Below are 20601 nucleotides of genomic sequence, written 5' to 3'. Positions count from 1 at the left end.
AGGGGATTCTTCCTTGCTGGATCATATATAATCAGCTCATGCGTTTCTTCCACCCACCCCTCCTCCCCCTCACAAGGTGTAGCTTTAATGCAATGATTTCACCTGTATAGAAATCTTTGAGGGAGTCAGGCAGTATAATTTTCCCCTGGGAGTGTCCTGGAAGGGAGAAGATTGTAGAGAGATTAACTGCAGTTGCTAAAGCAAAACTCCTCAAGCTTTTTCTGTTCCTTCTCACTATTTTAAATTTCTTTCTCCCCAAGGGAGATGCTTTGCAGGTGACAAATTCGTGTTAAAAAAAAAAAAAGAAAAGAAAAAAGAAAAAAAAAATAAAACCATGTGTCAGAGCCATACAGACCAGGAAATTCAATTCAGATCTTTACAGGTAACTAGCTGGCCAGGGTTATTTCTCCTCTCTGAGGTTTTTTCTTCATCTGTAAAATGAAGGTAATGATATTATCATTAAATATCAAGGGTTGTTGAAGAATTAAATGTGATCGTGTACATATAGCACAAAATAGGGGCTCAGAAAAGCTAGTTCTCCCTGCCCTTGCCTCCCCTCCATATCTGTGCCTAGGGCGGTCTTCCTCTTGCCTGTCCACCTTCTGCCTCCAGCCAAAAGGGCAGGAGGCACTCCCCATGTTCCCTTACATTGTGTGCTGTTAGCTTTCAGAAAAGGCTATAATCTTCCTAGAAGTTCCCTTGCAGGTTAGAACCTGTGAGCTGTCACCAGGATTGGATGCTGTTAAAGTGGAGCTATAAATAGGAAAAGAATAAAGTGGGGAAACTCAACAGCCCCTTCTCATATGGCATTCAGGTACCGACTGGTGACCTAGCTCACCAGCCAAGGTCCCTGCTAACAGCTGAGCACAGTGGTGGTCACAGACTGGGGAGACGGCCTCTCTTTATCAGGTGTCCCTCACCCTATTTAGGAATGGGTCTTCAGGGATTAGGTGACTGGGGCCACAGTCATGAGTATAGCAGCCCTCTTTCCTCTGGCGATGGAAGCCTTGTTTGGCTAGAGGTGGGCTAGGAGGGATTGGGATGGTGGCGAAGGGGTGACAGAGAGGAGTAGTGCCCAATCATGGGCCTGGGCAGCAGCTCTGTAGACTGATATTCTGTGCCCACAACCAGGGGCCCTGGGGCTCCTAAAACCCTTGCCATCTTCTGCCAGATCCTGGGTTTCTTTTGCATTCTTCTGAGCTTCCTCATTGCTGCTGCTGCGTTCTCTGTCAAGGTCATGATAATCCCAAATGGTGCCTTTTTGCAAATTAGAAACAGGCACCTCTTTCCCCAGAAAATGTAGTTCTGCGCCAGGACACATGGCTTAGCAAACGGATGCCCAGGCTGAATTTCGGCCCCCATTTCCTCCTTCAGCTGAGCGACTTTGTGCCGTGAACAATCTACACAACTGTACACAGTAGCCCTCTTTTCCATCCTCTGCTTTATTGGTCTGGATTGGCCATGTTGCTTTTGCTGCTGTCTCCCCTGAACTTGCTGCTCCTGCCTCCCCCGTAGCCCTTCCCATAGCAAGGCCAGCTTTTAAGAGGTTGCAAAAGACGGCCTGGCACTGTCAGTTTTTTCAACCCCACCTTCGAAGGAGCTTGTGACATTCCCACCAGACCTGGGTCAGAGGACATTGAAGGGCTCCTCAGAGTCCAATTCAACAGTACCCTTTCTGACATTATTTAGCACTCTGGGCCCAGGTTATCCCATCTCCTACAATAGTGCGAATCCCCTGCTCGTCCAAGGAGCTCTTACAGAGGCTGAGGGCAGTGTCCCCCTCAACTGTGTGCAAGAGAGTAGGCCCTGGAGTCCTGGGCTCTGGCGTTTGTCTCAACCTCTTTACTTTTCCTCGCAGAAGGGCTGGCAGGTTGGTTGGTAAACAATCCTCCTAAAGGCCTACTCTGACACCTCAGGATTCCTGAAGGGGAAGGAATGTGGATTAGTGTCCTCTCTCCCACCACATCCACAAATACAGTATTCCCTTGCCAGTTACCTGGATGTTGGGGGTTGGAGTGGTCCAAAAACATGGCATTTTATGATTCCATATCTGTTTCTTTTTAAACTCACAGTTTCTACTGGAATACTTGGACCACCTGTTAGACACGCATGGTTCAAAGCCAAGTTTCTGGTAGCGCTGCCAGTTGCCAGTAGAGGCCACTCCCTTTGAAGAGCAGAGATAGAGGTGGGCTGATCCCTGGGTGGTCCTCATGCTTCACCCTGAGAGGCAGAGGGAGGGGAGAGTTGGCTTCAGATACATTCTTAGGTGTAAGGAAGAGCCAACTGTCCGTCACTGTGGTAACACCTATGGGTGGGAAGAGGCTGTAATCCTGTAAAACAATCCTCAAGCTTTCTTTTTCCACAGTTGACAGCTGCTACTATAACCTGGTAAGTGTAGGGTGTTATAGGAACACTATCAAGGGGCACTACCCCAGTCGTGTAGAGCCAGGAAAGAAGTTGTGGGGAGGTGATGCCTGGGCTAAGGGAGGAGGAAGTGAAGGGAGTTGTTTAGAGAAAGGAGGGAAGAAACTGTGAGCAGTGACAAGGAGGCATGGAACAAAGTGATGAGTGTAGGGAGCCATCCTGAGGAGTTTGGATTTCAACTTGTGGGTATCGAGAAGCTCTTGAGGGGCTTTAAGTGATAAAGAGATGGAATGAGGCTTGCGTTTTAGAAAGATCACTCATGTGGTTTAGACTGATTGGAGTAGGGCAGGGTGAGAGAGGGGGAGACCAGCTGGGAGGCTATGAGGAGTCCAGGTGAGCGAGGACGAGGATCTCTACCGGAAAGGGGGGAACAGAGGAGCACAGGAATTCGAGGACCATTTAGGCAAATGGTCCCTGGGGCTTGGTGGAAAGCTAGCTGTGTGCGTAATTGTATGGGGGCAGTGATGGAGAGGACTGGGACCCAGGATGGAGGTGCCATCTGTTACATGATACGAGAGAAGATGGAACTGGCTTTGGGGTGAGTTAGGTTTGGGATGTGCTAATTTTGAACTGTCTCTGCCAAAATTAACATTTAGCAAACCATTTGAATATAAAAGCTAGAGCTCAAGAAGCAGGTTGCATTAAAACTGTGGAAGTGTGTGATAACCAGGGAGAATGAGATGAGTTCAGGACCTGGATCTATATACTTTCAAGGTTGTTGGAGAAAGAGGACCCACGAGGAGGACGGACTAGAAACTTTTGGGGAGGTAAGAGGAGGGTCAGGGGAACATGGTGTCTCGGAGGTCAAACAAGTAGAAAAATTTAGAAGGAGGGAGGGGTCACCAATGTCAAATGCAGCAGAAAGGTCAATAACTTGAGGTCTGAATTGTGTCTACTGGATGTACACTGTGTAAGTCATTATCAGCCTCAAGGAGAGCAATGTCTGTGGAGGAGCTGGGGCAGAGACATCTGCAAAGAACTGTAGACGCTCTGGAGAAAGAGGAGAGATCAGATAGTAGAAGGGAGCATAAAGTCAAGCAAGATGCTTCGGATGAGGGAAACCGGAGCAGCTTAATAGGCTGAGCTGGAACCGCCAGCTGGGAGGGAGAGGTGACAGACAGAGAAGAGAAAGAGGGCGACCAATAGAGTGACGGAGGGAACGGGACAAATGGAGTCAAGAACATACGGGGTGGGTTCATAGTGAGCAACAGGAGTAAGACCTGATCGTCTGTGGTGGGGTGGGGCCAGGTGGAGAGGAAGACTGTGATATCAATTCTACTGTAGGGAAAAAGGGTGGGGAGATGAGGTCTGACGGCCTTGCTTCTAGTTGCAGTTGACTCAGCCGAAGTTGAAGATCGTGGATTATTGTGGGGTGAGCCTGCAGGGTTGTGGGGGTTTCTCCGAAGATCTCAGATTCCAGCTCCCTGGGTATGAGAAAAGAGAAGGTGGGTGCTGAGTAAGTACAAGAGAATGATACGGGTTCAGACTGGCAAAGAACTAGCTCATGTGATCAACCATGGTTCCAGATGGACAGGGAAAGAAGAAGGAAGCTCAGGAATGGCTGATAGCTCAGGAAGATATGGATGCATCAAAGGGCTGTGCTCAGGGGCCAGGAGCCAGGGAGGTAAGGGGGATGTAGGCAGAAAGGGGCTACTGTCGTATACTATGTCAGGGAAAGCTCAGTTCTCTACAGGGCCAGAGAGTAGGCAGGTGATGTGGAGCACAGGTGCAAGTCACTGGAGTTGGGAGGTCAGCGCACTTTGAGCCTGGAGTATTAGCAGTGTTGTCACAGGATAGGAGTATGTGGCTTTGAGGACTGTAGCAAGCAGGATGAATTAGGAGTGTCTAACAATGGGAGGGTGGGTACAGTCCAGGGTTTCCCAAATGTGTTTTATCATAAGAACACATGGGATCTTGTTAGACACTGGGTCTCCAGGCTGCACCTGGATCTCTGCAATCTAAGCGTATAGGAAAGGAGCCTCGGAATCTGCACTATCAAGTTCGCCAGGTGATTCTTATGATCAGGCAAGTTTGAGAACATTGATATCAGGAAGGGGGTAAGCCTCCGAGGGTGGAGAAGGGAGCTTTAGAGAAGAATGGATACAGGAAAGTTTTGGAAAACAGCCTGAGAAGGAAGCAGGGAGAGGCGGGCCTGGTAAGAAGAGAGCTGTGGAGAGGGGTAAAGGTGAGGGCTAACATTTGGGTTATCGAGAAAAGAGTCCCTGCCAGAGAGCTCTACTATGAAAGAATTGTAGGAGACTCAATTTCTTAGTTGTGCTCTGGAACAACTAAGCATTGAATCATTTGTGGATCTGGGTTTGGATCCTCTCTCCTCTGAGGAGTGTCTGACCTATAAATAGTAGGATGGTTGAAACTTGGATCGACTCTCTCCTTTGACTGGCTTTTCTTTTCCTGTCCATCTTTTTATGCCCTCATTGTCTGGCTGTCATCCTGGCGGGTCCCAAGAGCAAATGGCTTGTACTTGTCCCAGTTTTAAACATAGAGGTGCTTTATCACATTACCTCATCTCTGTTTCCAAACGGTGCCAATAGAAAGCTGACAGGAAGTAGTTTACGCCATCCCCCAAACTTTATGGGCTTAGATAATCCTCCTAGGACTATATTTTCGCCCCTTGGTGATTCACACAGACCATCTCAGGATCTTGGAGCTGGCACCAGACGAACATGTAAGGAGTTGACAGCCATCAATGTGATGTGACTTAGAAACATCAGGAACACCCCCTTCCCCAATCACCTGAAATTCCACAAGGAACCAAATGAATTTGAAGCAGCCAGGTGTGGAGGGAAAGAACTGAGTTTAGAATCCCTATCAGATCTGTATTGCAGTCCTCTGATACTTTCTAGGCACGTGACCCTGGACAACTTAACTTCATAGAGCCTCAATTTCTTCATCTGTAAAGCAGAATGCCTCAGAGTGCTGCTGTGAGGATTAAACGGGTAAAGCGCACGGAGTGCCAATAGTAGGTGCTGGAACAACAGGCAGGGCCCATCACCATCGGTCACTATCAGCACTCCGTACTGAAAGCCCACAGCAAATGGAAGAGGGACAAAGGAGTGGGGAGGGAGAGTACAGGTGGTGAAGGTCCCTAGAGCTACTGTTGACTAGTTTCTATCCCCGACAGTTAACAAATCACCAGAGTCCATGTTTACAGAAGCACTTTACCTGACCTTTATTTTACCTTTGTTACCAAAGGTGGTAGCAGTATAATATTATTTCTGTATAAAGTGCCTCAAGGTCAGGATCTGCTGGCCCAGCACCTTCCATGTCGGGGGACATTCTAGGTGTTCATTAACTGTATACTACGAATTAAGAAACAGAAACCACAAGTCTAATCATCTGTAGCAGTCTCCAAGAAAGGCCAGTATGACTCACTTCAGAATATGCAAGGATTATTCACTAATTTCCTTCCATATGGTGTGTTTGTCACCACCTGGTCACGCTGTGAGGAAAAGCTCCTCCAACGCCCTCAAATTCATAAGAGGTCACATGGGGAGCACTCAAGGGTGTGAACTTCCTGGAAATGCTGACAACTGAGTAGTGTGCCTCCCACTCCCATTTGGATGGTCCTTCGGTCCTTCGAGCAGGAGGTTGGGGCAGCAAGTGGTTTTAGCCCTTCTAAGCCTAGAAAAGGAAAAAAAGATTTCTTTCTCCACTGGCTGGCCAAGGATGATGGGAATGACACTGGCACATTCCCCTGCAGTAAGATTGCAGAGTCAGGGCAAGGCTTCTCACACGAGTCACCTGGGAGGCTAGTTAAAATGTGGGTTTTGAGTCAGTCAGTTTGGGGTGAAACAGGTTTGGCATTTCTGATAAGCCCCCAGGGATGGCAAGGTTGCCACTCCCAGACCACTCTTGATAGGAAGAACTCGAGGGATAGGGAGCTTGGAATCGAGGCTTACACCTGTGTACCTGTCCGCGTGGTTTCCTGCCATGGGGGAAATGCAAGTGTATTTGGAGTCCCAGACTGTAGTCCCCAACCCACTAGAGACTCCTACCCACCCCCACTCCAAGTCTAAAACTTCATTCAAAAGTCCAGATCACAAATATCTGTTGAATGCCAGGCATGGAGTTAACCCAGCCAGCTAACTTCTTTTAAGTCATTTTGCTATTACATGTCATGCTCCAGCAATTCAACCCAAACTTTCCTGCTCACTCAGAAACAGGATTCACACTGTGGGGTGATGTAGGTAGTAGAATCAGGGAGTTCAGTCAAGAGGCTTCCAGATCGTAGCTATGTGAATTTGGCTGGTTACTCTGCCTCTTTTTTTTCATCTATAAAATGGGCTTAATAACCTCCACCTCTCTGGGTTATGAGAAAATTAACTGAGATGCTGTGTGTAAAGTTCTTGGTCCAGTGCTGGTAAACATAGCTGTTTTTCAAATTTAGGCTGTGTTTCCTCCCCCAGAATCTCTGGTGCTCTGCCCCTCATTGTCGACACCTGTACCAGCAGTTCTAAGGGCAATTGACTGTGTTCTTACTACCTGGTAGTCTCAGTACTGTCAACAGGGCCATTCGAAGGAGTTTCAAATGGTCACCACCCAAGAGAAATGCCCCACACCAACCACGCGCGTGCGTGCATGAGTCTTGATAGTGACGTGATATTGTGTGTCTGATGTGTGTGTGTGTGTGTGTGTGTGTTGGGGAGGGAGGAAAGGGCTAAATCGATGACCTTGCCCAGCCCTCTGACTTGCTGTCCCCGCTGCCCTTGCACCAGAGTTTGAGGTGTGTGGCAAGCACTTCATGACTGATAAAGCGGTATCGCAGATTGTAAATAAATTATTTTTAAAATAAACTAATTTGCTTAGTTTAAACAGTTTAAACTAAACAGACACAAGATTGTCTATTATAATACCACTTTCATGTGTCTGCGTTCCAAAAGGATATTTAAAATTTTATTTTAACTTCTTATCATGACATTTTTCAAGCCTACAGCAAAGTAGAGATAATAGTGTAACAAACTCCAGCTTTAACGATTATCTGTATTTTAGCAATCAAAGGCTGTTTGACTGACAGAAAAAGTTGTGGGATCACACCTTATGCCCCGGCACTCACATGGGAGAAAGTTACACAATGTTGATATCTTGTTGGAAAAAATGCTGAGAACTCTAGTTCTTTCTGATCCATTTCTTACTGATACCTCTTCTCTCTAGAGAATGATAATGACCCCTACTTGGCAGGGGTTGACTGAGCCTGAAAAGTAGGTGGCACAGTGAGAACCACACAAATGGACAATCCTTTCTTGGCTCCAGCTTGACCCCCAGTGTTCTTGAGTTGAAAATGAAGAAAGATTAGACAGAAGTAGGCAGCTGCTGAGCTGGGAGCAGTGAGCAAGTCTCCACTCTGGACCCTCCCACCACCTGCCTGCAGCCACCTGCCTGCTCAAGCCACCTGTCTCCTCCAGGATGACCATGTCCTGTTTCATAGAATGATGACTGCTGTAAAGATAGATACCACAAACAGCAAGAGATAAAGGAACAGAGTAATTGTTCTTGGGCTTTATGGGCCCCACCGAGGCAGGGGGGAGCAGGGTGAGGCGGTCACTTGTCTGTAAATTAGTTTAGCTCTGAAGTTCGGAGGAGGCCATTTTTTCCCCACTCAGAAACAGCATATGAATTGATGGAACATTCCTCCTAGCAACACTATTACTGCCATACTGTTATCACTTCTGAGTCACATTCTTTCTGAGAGGCTGCAGTCGCCACTTCCCAACAAGGATATACTGACCCCAACTCAAGCAGAGGGTGTCATGGAAAGTGTGGGATGTGGAATTAGAAAATCTAAATTTTAGTCTTGGCTGTTATTTAATGAGCTCAGTGACCTTAGGCAAATCCCTGAAACTCAGTACCCTCATTCTAAAAATAAGATGATGATATTTTATCCCAGAGTTATTTTAAAAAACTCATATAAATACTATAGATTTTATTTTCTTAATTGGACTGGCTTTAGGCAAAACTGTGAATAAGGTAAAGTTAGTTCAGCATTTTCCATTTTCTCGGTCCAAGCCAATTAATTCCCTCTTATTCCCGAGTCTCCCTTCTCCATTTACCTTTGAAGCACCAGATGCTGCCAGGCAGCTAACCAAGAAAACAACCAATTAAATTAGTACACACTAAAGGGCTGGTAATTTAATCTCAAAAGACGAAATAATCTATCTGTATCAAGTGCTCACTAAGTGTCTGGCACCAAACATATTTTGTGTAGTTCTCACAATGGCGTTATGAGGTATGTTACTATCATCCCCTATTTCACAGATGGGGCAACTGACCTACAAGTAAGACGCTTGTTAAGAGTCAGAAGCTAATCAGCAAAAACTGGAATTCAAATGCAGATCTGTCCAATTCTAAAACAGTACTATTGTTTAGTTATGTAAATCTTTTTTGAGGCACTGTAACCAAGTGATTAAGAAGAGCACGAAGTCTGAGTCAGATGGCCTGGGTTCAAAGCTCAACACCTTTACATATCATTGTGCAACCTGGGCAGAGACCGTATCCTCATCTATGAAAGGGGATAAGAATAGTTCCGCCTCATAAGATTATTGTTGGAATTAAGTGAGTTAATATACATAAAGCTCATAGTAAGCACTATGTAAATTATCCTTAATTATGAAAGCAATCGGTGCTCATTGAGAAAAATTTTAGAATAACATGAAGACAAAAGCAAAGTCCTCTCATGCTCACCTGTCAGTTTCGCCTCTCAAACAGTTTTAATGGAGGAAATTCTTTCAGACATTTTGTACGTGTAGACACATAATCCCACACAAATATATATATTTGTTATTTTTTACATCAATGGAGCAACTTGCTTTTTTTCACTTGCTTTCTTCACTTAGTAATATTTCACAGATATCTTTCCGTGTCAGTACCAAGAGAATGACCTCATTCTTATCAGCTGCATGCTGAGTGCCATAGTATAGACATGCTCTAATTCAGTCATCCCTCCGCACATCAACGATGCAAGCAATGCTGTCACAAATATCTTAGTGTGTACAGGTGAGTGAGCTTTTATGTTGGACAAATTCCTCGAAGCAGAGTTACTGGGTAAAGAGCACATTTAGAGCTAGTGTTCTATTAGGTCGTCCATTAAGGATTAACATTGTTTTACAAAAGACTATAGAGAGAGGTCAATGCCTAACACAAAGGAATAAGAATAACCAGTTAATGATGACAATTTAAGCAATAACATTGCTAGGAAGATTTTAAGATAATGGGTGAGTCCTGCCCACATCTCACAAACCATTCTATTAGGCTGAAGTCTATTTGTCTGGAAGGCAAACTTTGCTCTGAAAGATTGAATGAGTACATCCACGCAAGCTGGGTTTTCTGTCAGTCTGGCTCCTCCTGTGTAAGGGAGCTGGTAGGCTTCATGTTCCCTTCATTTCCTCCAACTACCCAGGTTCCTTCTTCCACACTAGAACAGTGCCGGCATGGCTCACCTCCACTGGCCACCCTGGCAGCCTACAATATCTACATTGAGCCCTTTCCTGTCAAAACTCAAGATTGCAGCCAAGTGGCCATTGCACTAGTTTTGCTACATTTGTTTGCTCTCTCTTCATTTCCATAGTAAAGCATTTTTTTTTCAAGACTCCTCCCTCTCTCTTATTTTCACCAGCATCAACAGTCTGTCCCCCAATACTTTTAATCCCTCCTTTTGCATTTTCACAGCACAGGGGACCTCTGCTGCAGCCAGTCTTTCTGTATCTGTGCTATGTTCTCCACAAGAATATAAGGTCCTGATGATGTACTCACCTTCTTATATCCTCGGGCTAGCAATGCTTTCCACAACGGGGCCTCGATGAATTAGTTTTTTAAGTGACATTTTTAATAATAAAATAATACATACTTACTGACGAAAAAGTAAATAAAAAGAACTGTGTAAATAAGGAAAACTAAAATCATCTGAATTCCATAATTAGCCAGAGACATTTGGAGCATTTCTTTCCAATTGCTGAATAAAGAAGCTAATTATGCATAGCTGGTCATCAGATTAAGAAAGTAACTGGGGAACAAGGGTCCAGAGTTTGGTGAGGGGAGCAAGTTCTGAAGCGGGTAGTTCAAATAGAGACCATAAGGTTGAGGTGCACCTTGTATAGAAAGTGAGCCTGTGTTGTCAAGAGCTCCATCTCTTTTTCATTCACTCGTTCATTAACTTAGTAGGTATTAATTGAGGATCTACCCAAGTGTAGCCTTGTAATGACTTCTCTTAGCAGATATGACAGTGAGTTTTAAGCCATCATATAGGCCTTTTGGAAGCTGACTTCCCTGCTTGGCGGACTGGAGATTCCCATGAGCAAGTCCATGGCTATCTCTTCACAGGGCAGGCACCTAAAGTATAAGGCTCCTGAAAATAACTGCAACATTTGCTGTTGTGGTCCATGTCAGAGCTGCCAGCCCTTTGCATCAGTGGTTTATTACATATTAACTTCAGGGAATTCTCTGTCTGCAATTGTTCAAGTTCAGATTTTCTGTTTGGTCTTCATTGATTATAGCTTAAACATCTGTGTTCCTTACTTGTTACCATTTAGGTCTGGGCAAACCTGGAATTTCAAAAGTTATTCTTCCTTAAAGTGCATTTTGCCCAGCTTCCTGGTAACTAGTGATGTTATAGGGACTAAACAAATTACTTTGTGTCAGGAGGGGATCAACTTGAGGTTGAGTGCTCCCTGACAAAGCCTCTTGCACTGCCTAAAAGTCATCAATTCCATGTCACTGGTTATGTTGTCCTTTCATAGATCCCTTTGGCTGAAGTGGCCCGGAGTTTTGCTGTTTAAACATTCATGTGGAAGCTGTCTATAGAGTTGAGGAAATCTGAATCCTAAAATTGTTTATAGCGCAGCCCACATCCATGGCATTATATTTATTTAGCATATAGGGACCCATATGAAAAAATACATAGAAGAAAGGACAAAGGGTCTAAAAGCCTGGAGTTCATTCATTCATTCATTCACTCATTCATTCAATAAATATGTGTTGACTGCCAATAATGTGCCAGACCCCAAAATAGGAACAAAACAAAAGCAAAACCAGACATGGATCTTAGAGGCTACAGAGCAACAGATGTTAAACAGGAATAAATGTGTAATTATAAACTGTGACAAATTATAAACACTGAAAGAAAAGAAGCTATAAGGCACATGTAACTGAGATATGACCTGTGCTGGGTTTCAGGGAAGGTTTCCCAGAGAATAGGACTTCTGAGCTGGGATTAGTTATTTACTTTTATGGTGCCTCAGTTTTCTCATTGGTAAAATGGGGATAATACCACTCTTTTAGACTCATAGAGACGTTGTGGGAAGAGTGATTATGTACATGAAAGGTTCTGAAAAATGCTCAGTGTACCTAAAAGTGAAGGTGTTGCTCTCCAGCCAGAGGCAGCTGTTCCCTGGTTTCTATATCTGTCATCAAGCCAGGCATTACTCAGGCACTTAAACTGCAGACCGGACCTTTGATCATTTTCCTTCTCCTTGCCAGGCAGCTGGACTCGCCGCATAGAACTGGGGTTAGCCTTGATTCTGCTACTCACATCTAGTGTGAATTTGGGTAAGTTCCTTAACTGCCGAAACTCACTCTTCTCATTTGTGCAGTGGGGGCAATAATGTTATCAGCTCACGGCTTAAATCTTGTAAAGCACTTAGCATAGTGTGTGGCTTATCCTTACTCCTAAACCAGTGTAGCTACTGTTATTGTCATTGTTATCATTGCTAATTATTAACTCTTACCAATTAGTCATTTGGTCATTTTGGTCCTTCCATTCCCACTGTCACCAGCTAATCAAAGCCCTTGTCATGTGACGATTGCCATCATCTCCTAATCAGTGTCCTGCTTTGGCTCTCCTGTCTCTAGTTCATTCTACACAGCTTCCAGAGTGAGCTTCCTAAAACACAGTGCTTTGCATATATTTCCTCTTTTTTTTTTTTTTTGATGTTGTCATTGAAAAAAATATTTGCAGTTCATACCACAAAGATCTGAGCTTGCTAATATGGAAAGATGTCTTTGAAAATTTATAATAAAACAACCTACAAGTGGATAGAAAAGTGGAAGTATAAATTCCAAAAAGGAAAAAAATGAATGGCTACTAAACATGAAAAGATGAGCAGTCTCACTTATTATAAGAGAAATGTGAATTAAAATTGCACTAAATTCATATTTTACTTGTCAGGTTGAACAAATTCGAAAGTTTAATAACACATTCTGGCCAGGATGTGGGGAAATAGGCATTTTCTAATATTGCTGGGGAGTATGAATTGGTGCAATCTCTATAGATGGCAATTTGGCATTACTTATCAAAATTACAAAAATATATATCCTTTGACTCAGCAACTTTATTCTGGAAATTTATCCAGCAGATATACTTACGCATACCAATGACGTATGTACAAGATTATTCATTGCAGTATTGTTTGTAGTAGGAAAGGACTGGAAACAACCTAAATGTCCATCAATAGGGCACTGATTGAATAAATCATGGTACACCTCTTCAAAGGAATACCATGCACTAATATGGGAAAATCTCCAAGATATATTAAGTGGAAAAAAGCAAAGCGTAGAACTGTAGGGATAGTGTGTGACTTTTCGTGTGGGGATGGGGATAACACATATACACTTAAACTCTGGTAGGCACACACGATATTAATAGCAGTAGATACCTGTGTTGGGAGGGGGAAGAGGCAGATAGGAGGCAAAGTTAAGAGGGTGGCCTTTCACTGTATACCATTATGTTTATATTTTGATTTGTGAACCATGCAAATATTCCCTAATCAAAAGATTATATTAAAATACTCTTGTTACTCATCCATTAATGTATTGAGCACCTACTATGTACACTGGGAATACAAATGTGAAAGTAGTTGTGGTGTGATGGAAAGTTCACTGAACTTTGATTAAAATACCTGATTCAAATTCTGACGTTGCTTCACACTAGCTATGACTCTTGGCACATAGTCAGCATGCAACAAATATTTGTTAAATGACTTTGTGGTTGAAGTTACTGAACCTTTCTAAGTCTGTTTCCTCCCATATAAATGGGCATAAAGATGCTTCTTATCTCACAGAGGCATGGTGAAGACAAATGATAGAATGTATCATCAATTCTAGTAATAATTAATGATAACTACTATATATGGTAGGCACTTTCACATTCATTATTTCCTTGACTTCTCACATTCATTCACTCATTCACTCATGAAGAAATGGAAAAACTAAGAGGAACAGTGATTTGCCCAAGGCCTCTCTGTGAGTTACCTTCTGGTCTTTCTTTATTGCTACCTCCCCATGATGCACTACACAATAGAAAACACATATAGCAGGTGCTCAGGGAATTTTGAAAATCAAAGAAAATCAATGTAAGTTTTATCACTGTTCTCAGTGACACTCCAGAGCAGCGGAAAGTCATAAATGCATTTCTGATCATTCAGTTTGGAAATATAACAGCTGGTCTGTTTGACATTCACTGCCCTAAACACTTTAGGAAAATCCAACAAAAATCAAAAGTTTGTGCTTCTAATGAGGTAGGGAAGATAAAAACCAACCCACAAAAACAGCCATAAGGAAAATATAAAAACTCATTCTTAAGAATGCTGCACTTATAATCTTGCAGATTTGTCAACAGCTCTTTCTTAGAATGAAAAGGATATAAAATATACCCAACATGGCACGATTTTAAAAACATTTTGTTGGAGTAAAACTTACATGAAGAGCAGTGAACAAACAATATCGATAAAGTGAGAGACAGTTAATTTTTATAAAATAATACACATCTATGTAAGCAGCACCTGGATCAAGAAATAGAACAGGCATACCTCATTTTATTGCACTTTACTTTATTGTGCTTCACGGATGTCGCGGTTTTTACAAATTGAAGGTAAGACCCTCCACCAGCAAAAAAATTACGGCCCACTTTATTTTGATACTCACTTTATTGCAGTGGTCTGGAACTGAACTGGCAATACTCCGAGATACACTTGTAGTCCCAGCACCTAGAGCCCCCTCTGGTCTCTCTTTCCATCTCTACCCAACCCTCAAGATAATCACTACCTTCACCTTTAACATCATTGATATATTCCATTTGTGTCCAGCTTCTTTCATTCAACATCATATTGTGCAAGTCTTGCATCTTGTAGAGCACAGATGTAGTTCATTCATTCTTAGTAATGGATTGTATTCTACACGGTTTATTTCTCTTTCATTGATGGACATTTGGGTTGTGTCCTAGGGGGCTGTTATAAAGAGAGATGCTATAAACATTTTTGAACATGTCTTTTGGTGAATATATGCATACATCTCTGTTGGGTATATACCCAGGGATGAAATTACTAGGTCACAGACTATCTGTTAATTTAGCTTTAGTAGATAATGCTAAACAGGTTTCTAAAGGGTTACGCAAGTTCTCTAACTTTAGCCATTCTGGTGGATGTAAAGTATGATCACATCGCAACTTCAATTTGCATTTCTGAGGTGATTAGTATTTGAGAACTTTTTCATGTGCTTTTTTGGGGGGAAGTGGGGGGCTTTTTTTGAGAAATGCCTGTTTATCTCCTCTTGAGAAATGCCTGTTGAAATGATCTGCCTATTTTCAATTGGATTTTCTGCCTTTTTCTTGCTGATTTGTAAATGTTCTTTATACATTCTGCATATAAGTCCTGTTTTGAATATATGTGTTGCAATTATCTTTTCTCTGTGGCTTGCCATTTCACTAATAGTGTCTTGATGAACCGGAGTTCTTAATTTTAATGTTGTCCAATGATCACTTTTTTCCTTTATAGTTAGTACTATATGTATTTAAGAAGACTTTGCCTACCTCAAGGCCATGAAGATATTTTTTGATATTCATTTTGGATAGTTTTATTGTTTTACTTTTTACACGTAGATTTAAAAATCTGTCTGGAATTGATTTTTTGGTATGATATGAGGTAGGGATCAAGGTTCTTTTCTCTCCATGTGGGTGTTCAGCTGATCTAGCATTGTTAACTGAAATGACAAACCATCCTTTGACATAAATCAAATGACAAAGCATCTTTGACATAAATCAAGGACCGTATAATGTAGATCCGTTTCTAAACTCTATTCTATCGGTCAGTTTGTCTATCCTTGTTGCCAGTTACTATTTCTATAGCTTTATAATAGGTGCTGATATCTGACAGTATTAAGTCCTCAGTTGGCTCCAATTTTTCATCCCACCAAGCCATCTGGTACTGAAGTGCCACTTTTACTTCCCACTTTGCTTTCAATATGTCCAGGTGAGTGTGATGGATTTGCCTGTTCTCCTGGCTTAGTTATTTGTGGTTACCTGCATCTTTGTGCCACCAAAGCCTTTTAAACGGAAAGCTAGCCAGGTGTCTGCAGTTGAGCAAAGCACATCTGTTGAATAATCAAATAACGCGGGGAAGGGGGAGGAGCGGATTCGGAGGGGTCGTCTCTCCAAAGGGGTACAGTGAGGAAGTGGTCGATCTACATTTGAGGACTGTCTTCTCGGAGAGATACGAGGAGAGCCAAACTCTAAAATCTGAGAAGAGGTGTGCAATGCGAGGTCAGCGCATGTAAATGTCGTGGGGGCGGGGGGGGGGGTTCCGCCAGGCGGCGCGAATCGGCACGCTGGGGTGGGGCCGCCGAGCCTCAAATCACCAGTTGAGGGCCTGAGCGCGCGCCGCCGGCTCAGAGCCGCGCCTGCAGTTGCCGAGGCCGGAGCCAGAGCCGCCCCGCGCACAGGCGAGCGCGCCGACCATGAGCGGTCCCTGCTCCCGCAGCAGCCTCAGCACCGCGCCCGCGGTGCGGAGCCTCTGAGCCCCAGCCCGAGACCCCGGCGCCCAGCGGGGAGGTGAGTCTCCACCGCGCGCCGCGCCTCCCGCGGGGGTGCTACTCCTCCCCGGGCGCCAGGAGTCCCTCGGCATGGAGGACCGACTGGGAAGTTGTTTTGGAGAAAGTTGGGCTACAGGGAAAGCAGAGCCGGCGCCCTCCCCCAACCCCCAGCAGAGTTGGTGTTTGGGGACGGGAGTGGCTGAAGTGGCGACCGGACTTGTGCCCTCGGGGGCCTCTGAACTGAAATCTCTGGCTGAGATTTCCCAGACCTGGCCCCGGGCGGGAGGCGCCCAGCGACTTGGGGCGAGCATCTCTGCTCTTTGCTCCTGATTGGCATCTTCCTGGGTGCTGCCCTCTTCTGAACCCCTGCGGGTCCAGGTTGCTCGTCCGACCGCCCGTCCTCGTCCCTTCCCTCTCTGCCCCCAGGCTGGAGGGGGTCAGGAGGCGCGAGGGCCAAGGGGCTCCGCTGGAAGCCCTCGGCTTGGAGGAGGAGAGTTTCTTCACTAATCTCTTGGAAAGTTTGCAAAGAAAGCGAAGGAGCCTGCCGTGTAACTGTTGACAACATCTCCCTCCCTCTCTTCCTTTGTTGGGAATGAATAGTTGGTTGTGTCGCTCCCTCTGCGTCGGAGAGGGGAGGGAAAGGGAGGTGAAGGCAGGGAAGGGAAGGAGGGAGGGACTGACTGACGGTGGGCGCGACAGGAAAGAGGTTCCGATCTCAGACCGTCTTTCCTTACTGGTTGAGGCTGCCAGGACTTTAAAGGTTTGATCAGGTGTAGACACTTGTCGGGGAGAGATCCAGCGGGCTCCCCAGCAGCTGGCGAGGCGGCGTGTTCCATGGGGAACACGGTGGGTAGTGGCTGGGATTTTGCGGGGGTGGGGATGGGGTGGTGGTGGAAAACTCTGTTTTTGATGTTAATTCGCTTGAAGCAAGGTGCGAAGGGGGAAAGACCGGTTGCCTAACTTCATGTCTGCTTTCCCCTGAAGCCAACTGAGGTAGAAAATAGAGCCAGGCATTCAGATTCTTTTAAACCTTGACTCTTATCTCCCAAGGCTCCGCAGATCTCTCCAAGGAAAATACTTTGGAGGAGGGAAGGTCAGTTTGAGAGCGGATAATCTCCCTGCGTGTTGCCAAGGACAGGGGAGAGATGCAGGAAGAGAGGGAGGTCTTTCTTGGGGCTGGGGGGGGCTCAGTAGAGTGGGATCCAGAGAGGAAGGGGCTGCCCAGTTAATGCGAAAGCCACACGCCAAATGGTTGGACGCGGATGTGCAAGGGGGTGAATGGAGTATAACGTGAACAGCTCACCAACACCCCCACTCCACCTTTCTCTAAACTGCTGCTGAGAAGCCTGACGTTTCTAGAATGACTAACCAAGATCTCCATGGCTCTCTATTCATAGAGAGGGGACAGCTTGTCGAATGGATGCTAATCTTAAGAACCTTATCATGTAAATCCTGTACTGCATTGCTCAAAATACAATCCATGGAAGAATTATTCATACTTCAATCATTTGGCTAGACTTCATACGGTTACTTCAAAAATAAAGTGATACTCTTAATTTTTAAGCCCAAGCAAAACTTCATTGTAAGTGGATAAGCCAATTTTATATATGCCATCTCCTTTTGCTGACTCTGAAGAGAAGATACGAAAGTACATATCCAAATTGTAAATTCTCTGTTGTGGTCATAATGGGGCAGTAGAGGCAGTTATGTTTCTAGATTTTAAAATGTTATAGAAAGTTCTTAAAGCCCACATCATATGACCATGTATGAGTTTGACTTGAACATATCTCACTTAAGAAGTAAAACAGAAAAATCTAAGCAAGTGGGCTGTTTACCTCTGCCTTGCCTTCCATGTGATCAGTTTAAGACATCTTGGTAAAGCAAATGATCCAGATGCTATTCACAATTATTTCAAAGCAGAGCCACTAACCAGAGTCAAAAAGTTGGTGTGGGTTGGGGAACTTGTTAGGCTTGCTCTTGTCCCTATTGAGATTTCAGCTTTTTGAATGTTCACATGGGTCTCATTTTCGTATCGATACACAGAGTCTTTGACCTTTGTACAGTCATGCCCCAATTACCCACAGGGATGCGTTCTGGGATATGCCTCATTAGGTGAGTTCGTCATTGTGTGGACATCATATAGAGCAGTCACACAAACCTAGATGGTATAGTCTACTACACACTTAGGCTATATGATATAGCCTGTTGTTCCCAGGCTACAAACCTGTACAGCATGTTACTGTACTGAATATTATAGGCAATTTTAACAATGGTAAGTATTTAAGTATCTAAACATATCTAAACGGAAAAGTTACAGTGAAAATACAGTATAAAAGAAAAAAAATGATACACCCACATAGGGGGCACTTACCATGAATGGAAGCTTATAGGGCTGGAAGTTTCTCTGGGCGAGTCAGCAGTGAGTGGTGAGTGAATGTGAAGGGCTAGGATGTTACTGTACACTACTGTCGACTTTAAACTATAGGCTACACTAAAATTGTAAAACAACACAAGATTAAATCAAGCACATGAAAAAATAACGCAATCAAGAGATGGGGTAAACACAAGATGTATGAGTCTGCTGCTAGTATAACACGGCATACTGTCTTACAGCAAATCTTTTTTTTTTAATAGAGTGCACTCTAAAATAAGGATAAAAACTATAGTATAGTAAATATACAAACCAGTAACGTGTCATTTTATTATCATTTTCAAGTACTATGTACTGTACATAATTGTGTGTGCTATACTTTTATACGAATGGCAGCACAGTAGGTTTGTTTACACCAGCACCACCACAAACACATAACACTTTGCATTATAATAGCTATGAGATCACTAGGTGAACACTTTGCACATCACTAGGTGATGGGAATTTATCAGCTCTATTACAATCTTACAGTATCACTGTTGTACATGTGGTCCGTCGTTGACCAAAATGTTATTATGCGGCTCATGACTATATTTCAAGATCTGGCACTAGACTGAGTCAAGACACTGTGTCTGTTTACCTGCACAGTGGAGAGAGGTGAAATCTGGTAGCCAAAGTCTCACCTGGGCTTTTCTTTTAAAGACTACATACATGCTCACTTGGTGTGCCATGTGTGTGCCTGTCTCTACATCCTACTTGGTGTGGTATGTTTACATCTACTGCTGTAGGTTAAAACATTTCCTTACTCTTTTCTGGCTGCAGGCTTCCCCAGAAGCAGTCACTTCATTTGGGAACTCTCATCTCATTGTAATCGAGATACAATGACAAGCAAGACAGACATACAATACATGCCCTGCTTAAAGGAGACCTGCTATTTATTGAGTTCTTGCTCTATGTCAAGGGCTTTCCAAACACGATCAGATTTACTTTTCACAGCACACCTATGCAATAGATATTATTAATTCAGTTTTACTAATGAGAAACTGACTGCCAGAGAGGTTGAGTATCTTGTTCCAGGCTATACAGCTAGTAAGTCAATGGCAGAGTAGGAATTTGAACCTCTAAGTATCTGACTCCAAAGCCAAAGCTGAGTCAAACCATGTTTGATTTAAAAAAAAAAAAATCAAACAATACGTAAGTACATAAAGGAACAATACATAAATACTGGGAACATCAAGACAGAAACCTCTCCAAGTGGAGAGAACATTGGAGCCAGAGACTGGAGACTTGGATTTAATTTAGTCTCCACAGTGCACTTCTAACCATGTATTCCCACCCCAAGCCCTTTGCATTTGTAGAATCCCCTGCCTGAAACTCCATTTCGATCTTTTCTTCATTGATTCCTTCTTTTTTGTTGTTTTCACATTGTCATTATAACCTCTTCAAAGAGGCCTTCCAAGACCACTGTAATCTAAAATAGCCCTCCATCCCCAGCAAGTATGTTCTATCATTTCATCCTGTCTTGTGTTCTTTAGCACTTACCACTGGGATATGACCTAGTCTGTTTCCTTGTCTGTGTTGGTTGGACTCTCCCACCATAATGTCAATTCTGTGAGAGCAGGACCTTGTCTAGTTTATTATATCCTCAGCCCTGGCATGTTGTAAACCTCAAAGAATATATATTGAATGAATGAACATTAATTTTCCTTATCTGGAAAAATGAAGGGGCTTGATTCTCTGAGATCCCATCTACATATAACATGTTGAGATTCTGCCTAGTGGTCACATGTGGTAAGTGGCTTTTCTGTCAAAATGGAAAGTACTTGAACCTAGATTCCAGCTACACACCATGCACTTCTATCCCTTGGATTTCCCCTAGACTCCTTGAGTCTGGAAAAATCAAAAGTAAATACAGCTCAAGTAGGAAATAGAGCTACCCGAAAGCTTATAAATGAGCTCCTCCCACCTGTAGTTCCTCCTCACATCCCCTGCCC

The 20601-nt window shown here is 43.8% G+C and overlaps 1 protein-coding gene across 6 annotated transcripts in view; it reads left to right on the top strand.

Moving 5' to 3' along the window:
- BCAR3 (BCAR3 adaptor protein, NSP family member) overlaps nt 1–20601 on the top strand; it is a 185106-nt gene that overhangs the window by 67219 nt on the left and 97286 nt on the right. For 3 of the 6 annotated variants that reach the window (XM_039874789.1, XM_039874785.1, XM_039874784.1), the window contains one exon: nt 11914–11982. The exons of 1 other annotated variant lie outside the window; for it this stretch is intronic. Coding sequence is in view for 2 of the 5 variants with exons in the window: in XM_039874785.1 (XP_039730719.1) it covers nt 11914–11982 (69 nt within the window). In the remaining 3 variants the exon portion in view is untranslated. Of the gene's footprint in view, nt 1–9315; nt 9436–11913; nt 11983–16087; nt 16256–20601 lie in introns of those variants that run through there. 2 more of the 6 variants (XM_039874788.1, XM_039874790.1) reach the window with 2 other exon arrangements.

Source organism: Pteropus medius, unplaced genomic scaffold (assembly GCF_902729225.1).
Source record: "Pteropus medius unplaced genomic scaffold, Ma_sr-lr_union100, whole genome shotgun sequence".
Classification (NCBI taxonomy): domain Eukaryota; kingdom Metazoa; phylum Chordata; class Mammalia; order Chiroptera; family Pteropodidae; genus Pteropus; species Pteropus medius.
The sequence above is the reverse complement of the archived record's forward strand: the minus strand, read 5'-3'. Positions and strand labels throughout refer to the sequence as shown.